The 16,857-nt window shown below is 37.7% G+C and overlaps 1 protein-coding gene across 30 annotated transcripts in view; it reads left to right on the top strand.

The window, feature by feature from the left end:
- CAMK2D (calcium/calmodulin dependent protein kinase II delta) overlaps positions 1-16,857 on the top strand; it is a 266,479-nt gene that overhangs the window by 197,365 nt on the left and 52,257 nt on the right. For 9 of the 30 annotated variants that reach the window (XR_013345892.1, XR_013345891.1, XR_013345900.1 and 6 more), the window contains 7 exons: positions 981-1,064; positions 2,082-2,176; positions 4,229-4,351; positions 5,710-5,793; positions 6,595-6,637; positions 11,682-11,719; positions 13,178-13,210. Coding sequence is in view for 9 of the 30 variants with exons in the window: in XM_077815153.1 (XP_077671279.1) it covers positions 981-1,064; positions 2,082-2,176; positions 4,229-4,351; positions 5,710-5,793; positions 6,595-6,637; positions 11,682-11,719; positions 13,178-13,210 (500 nt within the window). In the remaining 21 variants the exon portion in view is untranslated. Of the gene's footprint in view, positions 1-980; positions 1,065-2,081; positions 2,177-4,228; positions 4,352-5,709; positions 5,794-6,594; positions 6,638-11,681; positions 11,720-12,811; positions 12,876-13,177; positions 13,211-16,857 lie in introns of all 30 variants that reach the window. The other 21 variants (XR_013345894.1, XR_013345902.1, XR_013345898.1 and 18 more) reach the window with 5 other exon arrangements.

Here is a 16,857-nt window from a genome sequence, read left to right as displayed (position 1 = left end):
ATAGTTTAGGGCTTATCTTATGCTAACTCTGATCAGTCTAATAACAAACAACCAGCAAAAATGTTCATATGATCAGGTACACCTTCTTTTTCCTCTCTGTAAGACACTTACGGGCTAAGTTCGTCACTTAGGGCAGGTCTTCACTACCTGCCGGATTGGCGGGTAGTGATCGATCTGTCGGGGATCGATTTATCAAGTCTTGTCTAGACGCGATAAATGGATCCCCGAACACGCTCCCCATCAGCTCCGGAACTCCAGCTCACGAGAGGCGGAAGCGGAGTTGACGGGGGAGCAGCAGCTGTCAACTCGCCGCCATCCTCACGGCCAGGTAAGTCTACCTAAGATACGCCGACTTCAACTACGCTATTTGTGTAGCTGAAGTTGCGTATCTTAGGTTGACATCTCCCTCCCTCCCCCCCAGCGTAGACCAGAGCTTAGGCGCTGACCTGGATAAAATAGAAAAGATACTGCATTTACTGGGAGATGGACAGGAAGATGTAGTAGAATTTTCCCCTCTGTAACTTTTATGACTCTGTGACACCAAGTAAATGCACTGCTTGTCATTGCTGAAGGCCTACAATAGATTTACTGTAGTACATAAATCATGAGAGTGTCTGCACTGAATCTTTATGTGAAATCTCCCACTCTTGCTCTTTCATCAGTGTAGCTCCACCAGTAGTAACAACAATTGGATTGCAGATGTAGACAGATGTCCAATGTTATTTTTACTGTCATACCTCTACACTGGACATGGTGGTGTCCTGTCTACACCAACACTCCCATTGTCACCTACTACCTGATGAGCTGAGCTACAGGTGTCCCAAAGGTAGGAGATTTTAAAACTAAATAGCTAATATAGACACAGTCTGCAGAAGAGGGTGTTATTTAAGAAATTCTTTGTTATACTGTATATACAGTTATGGAGAACACAACTGTTCTCATGACTGACTGGCTAACTCTCTCATCATGCTTTCTGACAGGTTTTGCTGGTACACCAGGATATCTTTCACCAGAAGTGCTACGAAAAGATCCTTATGGGAAGCCAGTGGACATGTGGGCATGTGGTAAGAAACAATTTTGAAGAATTGTATTTAGCCCACTACATTGTGATCTGTCCGTTAGGAGCCTCTGTTTCATGTATTTCAGAGTTAATTTTAAATGTTTCCTTATCTCATATTTACCTTTTCAGTAGTTGTTTATTTGAATAGTAGTTATTATTTGAATGTTACAGTTAAGCAAATGTGCTGTCAGAGCACTCTTGACCCTGTCTACACTACAGGTGTAACAGTGTCCTAGAACCTAGCAACAACACAATTTTTCCTTAACATGGTTACAAACATGGTTCCAGTTTGTGTTATAGACTGGGCCTTAATTATATTTCATTACCCGGCTAAATACCAGTCTCTCTCCATTGCTTTAGCTGCCCAGTTAAAATGTTTGAATTGCCCTGAAATCATATTTGTAACCAGGTTAAGGGACAACCATTTTGTAACCTGGTTCTTTAACAGGTACTATTTGTAGCATAGACAGATTGATTAGGCCATATCTGTGAATGCACTTGCGTCTTGTAGTTATCCCAAAACCACGGCCGAATAAATGACAAATCAGATAGGCTTGTCTATGGTAGACTCTTTTCTTAAAATTTTCCATCATCTTTACCATCAGTACACTAATGAGAGCACTTACATTAGCAGGCTGGTTTTAATCTCTGTGCTGTCTAAGACTGTTCCGAGTAGGACTAGAGGAGATATCCCTGTCTGTCTCTAGAGCTAACTAGACATTTCCAATGTGCCCATCCCCATAGTATCTAGGCACCATTTCCAGACACATAGTCTTCACCTGCACTCCCCATAATTTCTTCCAGGGTGTCATCATGTGAACTCTACAGCTGCCTCAGAGCATTGTCAGGATGTTTATTTTCCAACATGTGGAAGATTTCTATTCAGCTGTACTACCAAATAAGTCATTTGCCTTATTTGTTTGTTCCTGTTTTGTGCAGCCTTGAGGCATGATTCAGTTCATGTTCACTGCGGCTAGTTTACATGAATGGCTTAATTAGTGCTACTTTGGATTTCCTCCAGGTGTCATTCTCTATATTCTCCTTGTGGGATACCCTCCTTTCTGGGATGAAGACCAGCACAGACTCTATCAGCAGATCAAGGCTGGTGCTTATGATGTATGTATTATGAGCTACTCTTATAATTGTTTTTAATTCGAGCTTTCAGTATGAGTTTGCTAGACTAAGAAGGGAGTGAAAACTAAGGAGGAATTAGTTCCTAAATATTTCTGTTCTTATCAGCATTTTTATGATCCACTCTCTTTATATGAGTAAACATCTCTTTGGCCTGTACAATATATAATATATACCATTATGCAGTATATTTCTATCTGCCTGTTTAAACAGTACCTATATTTCTACTAATGTGTACCTTTGCCCACAATCCTACAGCTGTTGCTTTTTAGGGATGGTATTGAGAGAGCACAAGGTTTTTCTTTCTGCTGGTTATTGTTACTGATTTTACATTTCAGTTAGATTAGTTACAGAGTATCACAGCTGTGATCTCAGTTGATTCACTTATAAGTTTGCATATGTGTGTCTGGCTGGGACAAATGTGTGCAAAAGGAGCCTTACAAATACGAATACCTCCTACAGTATGTTTTTTATCAAATTCCTTTACTGCTCAAAGTCTGAGTCTGGTAGTTACATTAGTCTAAAATCATTTATGAATGATGGTTACTTTTGCTTTGTTCAGATCTTCAGTAGTATTTCTAAATTGACAAAACTTTAAATTCTTCAGTGTACCACTGGTACCAACCTAAATAACTTTTTCCTGTGCATTATCTTTCATAAAGTTGTAGCCTGCCTAAATAGGCATAACAGTAGCGTTATAGAGCCCAGTTCTGCAAACACTTATGTGGGAATAGTCCCATTGACTGTCAGTGCCCAGCAGTGAACGTTGGAAGGATTAGAGTAGTAGTTCAGAAGGGTTATAGATTTTATAGTATAGTACATTTATTTTAGACACAGTGAAATTGGAGTCTATTGGTGCTCAACTGATAAGCAATTTAAAGACTGAATGACTCAAAAAATTGTAAGGCATACAGAACTTTCTATCTTTTAAGCCATTCGTGTAAGCCTTGTAGTGGAAATGAGTTTATGGTCTCAGTCTTGTTCTTAGTGGTCAAGCGCCCATATTGCAAAACATACCATTCCAGTTGGCACTGCAGTCACAGCTGAGAAGGCAGTGATTAAATACATATGGAGACTGGACTGATCTTCCATAGAGGTGGTCCCTGCAGAAGAAGGTAGCACTCTCACTCTCCCTAGGTACCTGTTCTCTGGATCAGCAGTGACTCGAGCGCTATTAGATTCATAGACTTTAAGGCCGGAAGGGACCATCATGATCATCTAGTCTGACCTCCTGCACATTGCAGGCCAAAGAACCTCAACCACCCACTTCTGCAGAAGACCCCTAACCTCTGGTTGAGTTACTGAAGTCCTCAAATCATGTTTTAAAGACTTCAAATTATAGAGAATCCACCATTTATACTAGCTTAAAACTACAAGCGACCCGTGCCCCATTCTCAATTTCCACAAGGTCTAAATTCATTAATTTATAAAGTGAAAAACACAAGTTGCTTATGGCTGTGTTTCAGGAAAGCACTTGAGCACACACTTAAGTCCCATTCCAATGGGACTTAAGCACAAGCTTAAATGTTTTGCTGATCAGGGATGGGCTTAAGTACCTGATAAAGTGGTTTCATAAATCAGAGTTTAAACATTAAGATGTCATATACACTGTTTAACATTCAAGAAGACAAATAAGTCTATATGATAATTTTGTTTATTATTTTTATTGCAGTACTGTATTAGGCAGTGTACAAACACACAGAAAAGCACACTCCCTGATCTGAATTTCTTAGCCAACTGTATTCCCCTTGAATTTGTAATTTCATCCTCTAAGTGTCAGTTTGCATCATGTTGCACTACAAAATAAGTTAATATCTGAAACAAGCCTGTTAGAAGTCATCAAAACAATAAAGAAGAAAACACATGTTTACATAAAAAGTTGTTTGAAATTATTTTCTTTATAACAGGCTTCTTTAGTCTTCGAATTTTTAAGCTGTGTTATCCATTCATGTGACATACTGTGTGTGTGTGTGTGTGTGTGTGTGTGTGTGTATACACACATACAGAGAGAGAATTACATATATATTTTTCCTCAAGTTTCCCTCACCAGAGTGGGATACAGTGACTCCTGAAGCCAAAGACCTCATCAATAAAATGCTTACCATCAACCCTGCCAAACGAATCACAGCATCAGAGGCACTGAAGCATCCATGGATATGTGTAAGTAGTTTCCACTTGCATGCCTAAAAAATTGTACATGCAAAATAGTTGATAGCATTCTCCAAAATCTAGTGCACAAATTCAGAAGGTTAATGATTATTTTTTTCCTTCCTTAGAGCTGTTTCATTGCAATGTAGTTAAATAGAGGAGATAAAACTGTAATTATCTAGACTCTGTGAATCTAGAAATAATTACCGTAACTGAGGTTCCAGCCTAAGAAACTGCCCTGTGCAGGCAGACCTGTGTGCCCAGGCGGAGCAGAGACTTCACTGGGGCTCTTGAGTGGATACAGACATCCACTTGCACTGAGAATGGAGGATCATGGCCTTTAATGACAGGTTTCAGAGTAGCAGCCATGTTAGTCTGTATTCACAAAAAGAAAAGGAGTACTTGTGGCACCTTAGAGACTAACAAATTTATTTGAGCATAAGCTTTCTTGAGCTTTCATGCGATGAAGTGAGCTGTAGCTCACGAAAGCTTATGCTCAAATAGATTTGTTAGTCTCTAAGGTGCCACAAGTACTCCTTTTCTCATGGTCTTTAAGACATCATTATTATGTGCATGCTCAGGGAATACAGTATGGAGCTGTATCAAGAAAAATTCTCTCATATCGTGCTTTGCATCTTCAGAACAATTAATTCTCAAAACACTGGGAGATAGGTAAATGATACTGCCCCCATTGTGCAGGTAGGGTAAAACACGGAAACAGGAAATTAGGGATTTGCCTAAGGATACTCTGCAAGTCACTAACAGAGCCACAATCAGAACTGATGTGGTCCTGGTGCCCAGCCCTGCACTCATTCTAGTAGGCTGCAGTGTCTTCTCTATCATAGAACAATACAAGTGATAATGAGTTTCAGAAGAAATAAGGAGGATGTTGAATATTTCCTTTTTACACATTTCATGTTCCCGTGCATCACACAATACTGGTAATGTTAAATAAAACTCCATTCATTTTTTTAAAAGAAAACTTTACAGGACACCACAATTCAGGATGCTATTACTGATTTTTTATTTTTATAATTATATATGGCCAAAATGGTTTGGTTTTAGTCAGTCTCTACACAGGTGTAAACCCCACTGATTTAAGTTGGAGTTTTTCATAGGTAAGGACTGAGTATAAACTGAGTCTCTAGTTTTGTATCAGGTTCCATTGGCATGGATCCCTGCACCCAGGCAAAATCTTGGAGACTTCACTGGTGCATTGAGGTTTGCTTGAGTAGATACCAGTGAGGGATAGGAGCTTAAGACTTAGGAATTTGGCCCATGCAGGTTATGATATGTTTGTTCTCCAGTAAATACAACATAACTCATATATTTGTGTGTATTGAATATATTGTTCTTTTCTTCTTCCTCAGCAACGTTCTACTGTGGCCTCTATGATGCACAGGCAGGAGACTGTAGATTGCTTGAAGAAATTCAATGCAAGAAGAAAACTAAAGGTAAGAAAGACAATTTCTTCAGGGGCATTTTAGTAGCAGGTAATTTTTGAAGGGTAAAAGGATACAGTGACATATATTCCATGTAGAGGATAACCATTCCTTAAAGGGATTTTATGGAGAATATTAACTATCTTGCGAACGCTTAAAAACAAGTTTATATAAACAAACGTCAGGCTTGGATCTTTAAATAAGTACAGCCATGTGAACTGTGCTGCAGTGCTTAATAAACAACATACGATTGAGCTCTGCATGCATTTCCAGCAGCATTTGTACTGCTTTTAAGATACAATTAATATAAATATCATCTACATACCTCTTTGGAATCAGGATGATAGTGATGACCCTCCATTTTAAAATCACGGGCATTTCTCCCTTTAGATAAAGGAAAACCTCCCTTAGTTGGTTGTGGTCATGTATGTTACATATAAACCCCCAGTTGAACACAACTCATCCCAAGCAACTGAAGTAAGGGTCTGGGTTCTATTTCCAGTGTCATATGTGTGCAATTTAATTGATGACAAATATCCCTGTGTGTGCACATACATTTGTGGCAAGACTTGTTCTGACAGCTCAGTAACTATTCGGGGATTTATGATAGGTAATAGCTTTAAGAATAAGCTACAGTTTCTCCATTCCCAATGTACTCCACCTTATGCCAAATAATTCATAGAAAATCTATCATTCCAGAGTTGACCTCGATAGTCAAATGATTTATGATTAAGCATATTTGCCTTTTTGGTCTATTCATGCTCAGAGCTATGCGTAATTAATGCTAATTTGAGTTAACATATGTGTACACAGGGGGCCATTCTGACAACTATGCTGGCTACCAGAAATTTCTCAGGTATGTTTATTGAGCTCCAAATCCTTATGTTCTTTACATTTTGGTATCTGCTTAATGCAACCAGGCCTAATGAGAATTAGTTTAGTACAGTAAAGCTCTTTGCTACTGTGGAGTATGTAAAGTATAGTGTATTAAAGTTATTTGTTTTTTGGAGTGATCAGAGCAAAAATTACTCGCTACTGTAGATTAAACTAAAAGGGTCATATTGAGCCTTTTGTAAGGTACAGGTGGTAGTTGGAATAATTTGGTGCACTGTCTGTTTGTTTCCCTTATTGTGAAGGGGGACGTTTTTTTCGTTCTTATTTGTAGAATCCTATCAAAGAGACCAGAAAATATTCCAGGTAGGAAGAGAAAAATAGCAAATGCTAAGGATAAATGTGCAAATTGAAATATGGTCAAAGAATAATATTTTAAAAGTTAAATTACATAGTAGAAGAGCATTTGAATACGCAAATCTAAAATACATTTTAAGACATAAGTTTTTATGTTCTTACCTTATATAAAAAGCGACCTTATAGTACATATTTTACTGCTTTTCTAGTAATATATCAAATCAAGTTTACCTCTAATACCATTCCTATGTGTTTGGGTTTCTTAATACTAATAAACACATGAAAGTTCTTCACTCTTTTACTTCTGCCTCATTCTCAAGCATCATGTTATAGCAACATAAGAGTACATTTCTGCTTATGAAATAACAGCTGTGCTGTTGGTGTTTACAGTAATCAAACTCTAATGCTGAAGACCCAAGGTGTTTATTAGCCCAGGGCACCATTATAATTATGTCTTAATTAGGAACGCGCTCAAAATATTGTGATGCTTAAATTTATAGTTACATATTTAAAGTTTTTCAATGAAGGAGAAAAGAAAAAATACCAAAATTAAAATAGCTATACATTTCTGAAAGGGAAATTTGTAAAAGTGTTAAAACCTTTCTTTCCCTTCATTCCTCCGATTTCCTAAACTTCTCTGCGTTCTCATTTTCTTCCTTCCCCTGACCATCTACTCCCCTCCCTGCTGATTAGCCAAACGCTTGTCCCCCAAATAGCTATGATATATTTTTGTTTACATTGTGTTTCAATTCTTATTTGGAAGGGAGGAGCTGGGAATCTCCCAATGTAAACCTCAATATTTGAGAATTATTCTGACAACCTTTATCCTAACCAGACATTGATAATGCATATAAGACACCCACAAACAAGAATTCAGGCAATTGAATAACATAGGGTGAATTCTGCAGTGACTTTGCAGCATCCTGTCTTTGTCTGAGATAATTCTGTTGCAATATATTTAATTAACAGGTAAAAATGCTATAGTGCATTGGGCATGTTTTGAAGAATAATAAGTGTCAAAGCATCCGAAATAAACAAGCTACAGCAGGATGCAAGTGAGACCAATTGGTCCAATCTGTTTGGTGCTTGGAATATACCGTGCCCTTCTTTGTTAGGTTCCCCTATTTAATATACAATTGTAACATGTAAAACCATCTTTGGGGATTGTAAATTATATTTGGTTAATGTTTAATGAATTGCCAGTAACTTTCAATTTCCTTTAAGAGTTGAACAGAAATGCTGTAGTTGAAGACTGAGTATCTTGTCAAAAATGGATTATCTTAAAACATGAAGCATGTGTATCATTTGTAATCATTCTCCATAATCATTGTTTCACATACATCATATGTAAGGTCTAACACCTCTGAAGAACAAGAATGTCATCGTCCTTTAAAAATATTATTTCAGAATGTCTCAGCATGGTGATCAAAGACTTTTTCATCCATCATTTCAGTGGTTAATTTAAGACATACCTGCACTTGAGATGACATTTTAGTTTTTGAGTTATTTATTCATTGAATTTCATTGAAAGCATGCTTTTCAAGGTTATTTGTCCATAACAATGTGTTTATAAAAGTGTTTTATTTTTCCTTTTCTTTCTTCCTTTTATGTGGAATGTGTGTTTCTTGTGAGGTAAGACCCTCAGCAACTGAAAGAAACATCTTTTTTGTATCTCCTAAGCAAAATTGCCATCTGCCCTGAACCACACTAATCTCTGCATGTTGTCACAATTCCATTTCTTCTCAGTTTGCTTTCTGGCTTATTAGCAGTGCCTTAGGATTTATTTATAACAATTGCTTTTTAGTTGTAGGAAATCAGCATGGTCAAATTCTTCATTGTTAGCTTACTTAGAATATGCTTTGCTACTGTAGTTTTTGATTCGCATACAGTGTCCTTGCTTACACAAAATGCTTTTAAATAGTATTAGAATTATATCACAAGCCAACAAAAAAGGCAAAAGATTCATAGCTAAAGATGGTGCTAACACTTCTTTAAATAGTTGTGTGTGGTTATTGCAGTATGCAAAGTACAGGGTATATACTACGCTTGTTCTGGGCACGGAGCTCCTGTTAATGTACAGGACTGAAGTATAGAATATGTCCCATAATATGAGATATCACATACCAGTCTCATGCAAGAAACCGTTCAAGGGACACATCCCCTTACACCCTAGCAATCCTACAGGCACAATGGGAGGAGTAATGGCTGTTACAACCTTCATTATGACTCTTTTGTTGTTTGTTTTATTTAATTTTTATTTTAAAAAATTAATGTTTCGGAAACATGTAAAAGATTTTAAACATAAAAGATAACATTGGAAGGATGTAGTTCATATTATGACAAGCAACTTATAAGAATTAATATTTTTCATTAGGTGTTTTTTTTTAGTTCTAGGAGAATAAAATAACCTGTAAAGCCAATAAACTTCTAATTTTCTTTGCTTTCCTGTAGCTTGAAAACAGCCATTTTCTGCTAAATTAGTTTAAGAATTTGATGCTCTTTCTATCTGATTAATTGTACAGTGGTAGAGCCTCAAACTCAATCAAGACTCAAGGCCGATTGTGCTAGGTGCTGTGCCTACATTTAACAAAAAGGCAGTCTTTAGTCCAAAGAGTTTAAAGTAAAACAGCAGCATAGTTTAAATATAACATATGCTTTTCACATATAAAAATGTTCTGCGTTACTCTTCCTTAGCACAGGTGGAAATATTTTGTGTCAACTTTAGCTTGAAATAAATTTTTATGAATGAAATTTTTCTGCTCCTGAAAAATAGGGGTTTATGATGGGCAGCAGAGACACAGTCTTAACAGAGGTCTGAGTGGATCTGCTATCCTAATTGATAAAGTGCATTTTGAGGAGTTTTACTAGATTATAGAAGATAACCTTAACTTCAGCTCTAGCTGAAGTTCTAGTATCCTTTTAACAAATATGAAAGACACTTTAATGAAGATCTGTTCTTTTCTGCACAGTTCTATGGTTATATAGTCCATCATGTCTACAGTAGAACCATAATAATATGAGCACTTGACACAGACACAGCAGGTGAATAAGACATGGACACAGAAATGTAGATGAAGCAGAAGCTTTATCTTCATTAACTTAACCCAGAGAAATGGTGGTTCCCTAGAAAACAGGCTGAAACTAGACTAATGCAGTTCCCAACAGAATAAGCCCTCCTTCCGCCAGTCAAATAAAGGGGCCTGTGATCCCTGCTGTCCTTCTTCATGTTCAGGATAAGGGTCCAGATGAGTAATGCTTCGAGCTGTGTAAGACAGCGAAGCCAACTTCCATGCCCATCAACACCAAGAGTCAGGTCCAAAGTCTTCCAAACCCTCCATTTCTTTGCACTTTTGTCCTCAGCAACTGCCTCTCTGTGTAACAAGGAGAAATGGCTGCAAACTCCCCTTTAAACATTTGTGGACAAATGGAAGCCCAATGGCTTACCCACAGCCGTTTAGTCACTTGATGTCACCACCAGCTATAACAGCATGGACAAGACCTAGAGGTTGCGACTCCCAACTCACCTCTGCAGCCTTCAGCTCTTTTTCTGTTCCTCCTCGTCGGTATCTTGCTATGTGAAGAGGGCACTAAAAGTTGATCACCTGGCTCCAGAAGTAGTACCAAATCAAAGGAACAGGGGAGTCAGTAATGTGTCTTTGTATCCACTGAACTAGGTGAACAGCTACAGGCTGGGGTTCATGGCCAGTTCCAACCCCTATATTCCTCTCCACTCCACCATAACCCTGCATAGATCACAGGCTAACCCTAGGAGTCAAGGCGGTCTAGGGTCTCTCTCCGCTGGTTTGGCTTGGCCACAGCCCCAACAGCAAAGTGGGCATTTGTATCTATCACAAAAAAGCTAATCTATCCCCATTTCTGAGCAAAAATGTAATAGTAAAATGCTATCATTTTTACAAAATACAGTGGAATCACAATTAGCCGATCTACCTGCGACCAGGGCCAGATTGGATAACCAAAAGTCTAGATAAACTGGGGAATGGGTGGCAGGGCTCCAGCTGTGATCCCTGGGCAGCAGGGCTCTGACTGTCAGCACAACAGGCAGGAGCCCCAGCCTCCCAGGGCTCCAGCCCAAGTCCTACCGCTGTCAGCGCTGGGCAACTGGTGGTTCGGTTAATACAGAGAGCCGCATAATGGAGGCTCGGTTAAATGGGGTTCTGCTGTATTCTACAATGTATTTTCTAGGAGTCCATATTCACTTATAAATAAAGCAAAATAGTAAATGACAGTGATTTGTTATTCTTGATATTTTTGGCTGTGACCCTGCAAGCATTTATCCATGTGAATAATTCACTTGAATTCAGTTCATCAACTCATACAGTTAGAGTTATATGCATACACCTTTGCCAATTCAGGGCTTTTGTGTGTTTGCTTACACGCTAATGCACACATTTGAGAAACTTGTAGTAGGTCTCTCAATGTGAAATAATGAGATTCTACTGGATGTGGCAGTGTTTAGTGCCTAATGCAGCTCAGTATAGATCTTGACAAAATCCAGGTAGCAAATCTAAGAAAAGTGGTACTGCAGCCTTATGTCCAGTAGTTTGGAATTTCTCAAATGCTGTAAATATTCCGTTTCCTAAATGTAAAGCAGCAGAGGGAGGAACTAAAAACAGAAAGTGCTTGCTTTGCTTCAAACCTGATGGAGTTTATTGATAACCAGCTGACATTGAATTTATTCTCTCATTTTACAGCAGCAAAAAGTTTACTGAAAAAACCTGATGGAGTCAAGGTAAGTTAAACAAATGCACCAAACTATACATCTCATTCAGCTTTCTTTTCCTTGTACTCTTCTAACGTCTATTGACTTTGCGATTGGAAATAACTACATCTCTTCTTCATAGGTTGTGTTAAGAAATGGTTCTCACTGTATTTTTGAAGAAGTTGAAGTTAGTTTAAGTTCAAAATAATGTGTCAGAAAAGAAATAGCTGAAAAACTGTACCATGTTTTAAATAAGGTTCTGAAAAATGCTGACAAGGGAATATATTCCTTGCTTTTTAATAAAAGCTAGTCCAGTCGTTAGTGACTCACTGTATTTTTAGCTGCTTAATTTAAATGAGACTTTGGTCGTGGGTATGTAAGCTTGATGGAACGTCAGAAGCTTACTAGAAGCCCCACATGAGGTACATTCCACCAGGTGTAGTTGGTGTGTTTGGCAGAAGTCCAGGTGTTTAAGATTTCACTGAATAAGCTCATCCTGACTAATAGACCTTGGTAAGAATGGGAACATTCTGGCAACTTTCATAGATTATTTAGAGTTCCTATTTTCATATCACCAGGTCCCGCAGGAGGAGAGATGCTTCACAAATGAATGTTCTAGACAGATACTTTGAAAAATAGCCAGGAAAAAAATCACTGAGCATTGAAAAATGTTGTATTTCTTTTTCTCAGAGGATTCCTGAAGACTAAATAAAGCACCCCAGCTTTCCGTAGATAATGCAAAGTTTCTTCTCTTCTCAGTTCTGCCTCTTTCTCAGGAGCGTCTTTGACCTGAATTTTAGTTTTCTGCTTAAACTTTCTTTTCTTTAACAGAGTGCTACTTACTGAAATACTCAGTTCACAGCAGATTTGTTCTTTACTTATTCTCGCACACGTATTCTTTCACACTTAAAAATGTTAAGGCTATTAAAATGAATTCAGTATACTCTAACCTGAATGTTACCCAAAGTCAAATAATGGGCATCTTAGAGAGGATGAAGAAGCACATCATTCTGTATTATTCGGTCATTGCAATACAGATTCCTTAACACGTCTTTGTGGAATGCGGGAATTTTATGTGTTCGGGTCAGGCTAGTATTTTTATAAATACCATTCTTCCTACAGGTTTATAATGGCATCTGCTGTATCTCCATTTTGATAGCAACGTTGCTGAGAATTTTCGTCAATGGTTTGCTAATATTACACTCGTTGGGATCTCATACTTCCGGTTTTCAGGATATTTCAGTTTTTTACCATTTTCCTGCTCAGTTATGTGAAGCAAGGGGGGAAATGTTTACCTGCGTGGGAGTCTTTGTTTTCAGCATTTTTCTCATGTAGAAACTTCCCCGCACAAAAAAAGTATTTCCTTCTCTACCACAGCTTATGCTGTCTTTTTGAAAACAAAAATATGCTGTACTCCATGCATTGATATTTTCAATCCAACCAGTCACATTTTCTTCTTTTCCTTTTCTCTCTGACTGGTCAATTCAGAAAAGGAAGTCCAGTTCGAGTGTTCAAATGATGGTGAGGATCTTTATCTGCCAGATTTTTCCTCCTGTGAAACATTCACACTTAGAAATCAAATAAATGCATTTAATCTGTTAACATAACTTGAGAAGCTACAAGACCTTTAACATGAAAACTTGTGACTTCTAAACCAAGAAGTGCTACGTGCCATCTGTAATGAATTGTTCCGCAATTCTTTAAAGCAAGATTTTTAGCTATAGAAATATAAATACAAAAAAGTAGATGTAACATTGGCCAATGCAGCTGTCTTTAGTACACTTAAAAAAAAAAGTATTCGTTTAAACAGTCTTCTATTAATTTCTTAATCTCCTTGTATTAAAAACTAATAACATTAAAATAATAAATGGATAATAATAAGTGTAATGGAGACATTACCCTCTGTGTAGTTACTTACATAGAAACTTAAAAAAAAATTAAAAATTTCAATACTTGGGAAATCGCTAGAGCTTTTACCATATAGTATGAATACGGTTCAACATCAGGAATCCATTAAGAGACACCTCTGTACTCCTGCTGCCCCCTCTGTAATAAATAAATAAATTCACTGCAAGATCCACTTTTATTGATTCCAGCTATAACTGAGCAGATATCCAGTATTTAGGACATTTTAAGGTGATTTTCAAAACCCCGCTTTGTATATTTTTATTATCCCTTGAAATCAAATAACAAATGGAAGGATGGCTGTTTATTTTCTTTTTGGGGATGTTGTACTTTTAGAATCAAATAATAAGGTTTTTCTAAGCGTCTTAGTGTCATTTGACTCACATCAGGATGTCAAGCTACAACCACAGGCCACAGCAGACATGCCGCCTTCCTTCTCTTCTCCAGACCCCCAGCCAGTCCCATTCCTAGTCCAAGACCTTCTCAACCTCTAACTCAGATCCCCCATTTGAGAACCAATACATAGACTCCCTTCCCCCAGCACCAGGGTCCTCAGGCAGGTAGTGACCATCCTCCTGTTTAACTGGCATTGATCCTGAATTCTGGGATGATGGTGGTGATCCTGGCAAGGCAGCTTACTCAACGGTGACACTTCACCATGCCTCTGTACTGCTGATCCAGGTAGAGCAGAGCAAATGTTCCACTTTCTCCAACTGGTCACTCTGTCACGGGCAAGCAGACCTCCCCTTGAAAATACCTGTCTGGTAAATGGCCTATATCATCTAGCTGGATTCAGTGTTTCATGCAAGAGAACAGTTCATTTTAATACAAAAGTACAGGCCATTTACCAGATATGTTGGGATATTTTCAGCATCCCAAACACACCACGTGCCAGCTCTTAGTCTGCTGAAACACTACATAGGATGCTTGGAGGATTTAGATCCCGAGAGACAGTTTTGTACAATTTTTATAAAATATATAAAAAGCATTAATACTTAGGACAGTATGGCCCTGCCCAACTGTTTGCTCTGAGAGAGAGAGAGAGAGAAAGAGATGCTATAAAGTTAAAAGCTGTTTCACAGCAACTACAATTTTAGTAGAAAAAGTTTTCCTTCCTGACAACAAATAGAAGTACACCAATTTAGAATAATTTTCCATAATCACTTAATCATTTGGTATGAAAATGCTGAATTTGTTTTTAATAGTTTCCCCTTTCTGTTAAAATAAACGCAGTAAATGTGATTTAAAACCTACCATTTTTCTTTAAGTTTGGAAGTATTTAGCCAAGCTGTGCTCATACCGACGAAATAACTTGACTATGCAATATATTCTCTTTTTCATTTGTACTAATGTAAATTCTGTATTCTTGATGTACCATTAATAAGTTTGAGTATATATTCTTTAGTTCTTGATGGTAGTGGAATGAATGTTGTTGTTTATTTTTTATAGGATTTTGACCAGGGGAGTGTGGGCTCAATGCTGCTCTCCTTACTCAGGCAAAATTCTCTCTGAAATTTGGTTATCCTTTGTCTGTTACATGTTCCATGACAAGCGCTTCTATGGTGTGTTGTTTGATTTCTGATGTTGCTGATTAGGACTGTAAGAAGTCTGTTGAAACGTTCATTCCCTCTCTCATATATGCTTTGTATGTGTTCATTTCTTCTTTCTTTTGCTCTTTGAATACTTCTCTCTTGATGGCCAAACTGTTAATGAATATTCATTTTTAGTTGTAAAACTTGGGAGAGTGATTTTTCTCTTGTTACAAGAGAAAAAGAATATGATTGTCCATGGTTGTCTGTATTGTTGTTGTTCCATAATCTATGTAGTCTTATTTTAAAAAAATAACATTTCCTTGAATTCAGTGGGTTTTTTTCCCTGAGTAAGGAATGCAGGTAGTACATTTTCTATCATTAATTGTTCCTTACTAAACCCCTGTAAGGTAGTTAAGTGCTGACCGAGATTGTCCCTAACGTAGATACACTGCCCTGCTTGGCATGTGTCTTTCAATATCTTAGAGGATAAATTGAAATCCAGTGCAAGCCCATTTTGCACCAGAGCAATGTGTCCGTGTTAGGGATTTCCATCATCTTAACTACATGGATGAAGTTACAGTAGAACAGATTTCCCCAGTCTAGACATGTCCTAACTAAGACATTGGCTATGCTTCAGATTTGCTCTGATTCCAGCAACTGATGGGCAGCCACCAATGCAAACACCTCAGGTGAAATCCTGGCACAATTAAAATCAATGCTACAGCAGCTTCCGTTGATTTCAGTGGGGTCATGATTTCGCCCCTAGGGCACATTTGCCCAAATAAAGCTTACTCAGCAGCTTTATCAGTCTGTACTAGGGATTGCACCAGTGCAGAGGTAGAATTGGGGAAAATCTGAAGTGTAGACATGACCTAAATATCATTATCCCCACCTCACAAAGAGGTTAAGTGATTTACCTAAGGCCATGGAGGAATTGATGAGCTCAAATTAGAACTCGGAAATTCCTGGCTCTCAGTCCAGTGCTTAAACCATTAGGCTAGGGCTAGGCCAATATATGTCATTACACACTCTGGTAAATATTATTCAGGTCTTCAACATTTAGATTTCCTAAAGACTTTTATATAAAAAATATCAACAGCCTGACTGACACAAAGGGCTTGACTTTTGGTTTTTAAATGTGGTAGTTAATTTTACTTTAATATTGACAAAATGTCCATCAGTGAAAGAAGAGAAGTCTGAATTTGCATTATTGCATTTCTTTCCCATGTAATGTTTACATTTTCAGTACCAGAGTACTAACACAGCAGAGCCGTAGAGATTCTATACCACTGACGGGTAGAAATGATGCCAACCCTGTGTGCAGACAGCCCACCTTACATTTTGCTTCTTTGACCTGCTGCTGTTATAAGTAGAACTGGTCAAAAATATTTTTAAAAAATCCTAGTAATTTTAATTGAAAATAGTTTGACAGCATCAGAGTCCAACAAGCTTTCGTTATAATTGAAACCAGCTTTCCAGTGGGTATGAAAACTTTAATTGGGGCTTGATTTTTAAAATCTTTCCAGTTTTACAACCACAGTGATATTTACCTGGTGCAGTTATGGAAGGTGGGTTTTAAAAATGGGTATAAGAATCAGAGAAATTTAAATTAATTGCTAAAGTCTTACTTAAAGAGAGAGCGAGACAGAAAGAGAGAGAGAATAATATTTTTTAAACAAATAAAAGCCCAGTTCTTCAAAGACTTGCGTTTTTGTAGTCATTGAGACTACT

Source organism: Eretmochelys imbricata, chromosome 4 (genome assembly GCF_965152235.1).
Source record: "Eretmochelys imbricata isolate rEreImb1 chromosome 4, rEreImb1.hap1, whole genome shotgun sequence".
Lineage (NCBI taxonomy): Eukaryota > Metazoa > Chordata > Testudines > Cheloniidae > Eretmochelys > Eretmochelys imbricata.
This window is presented reverse-complemented; position numbering and strand designations above follow the sequence as displayed.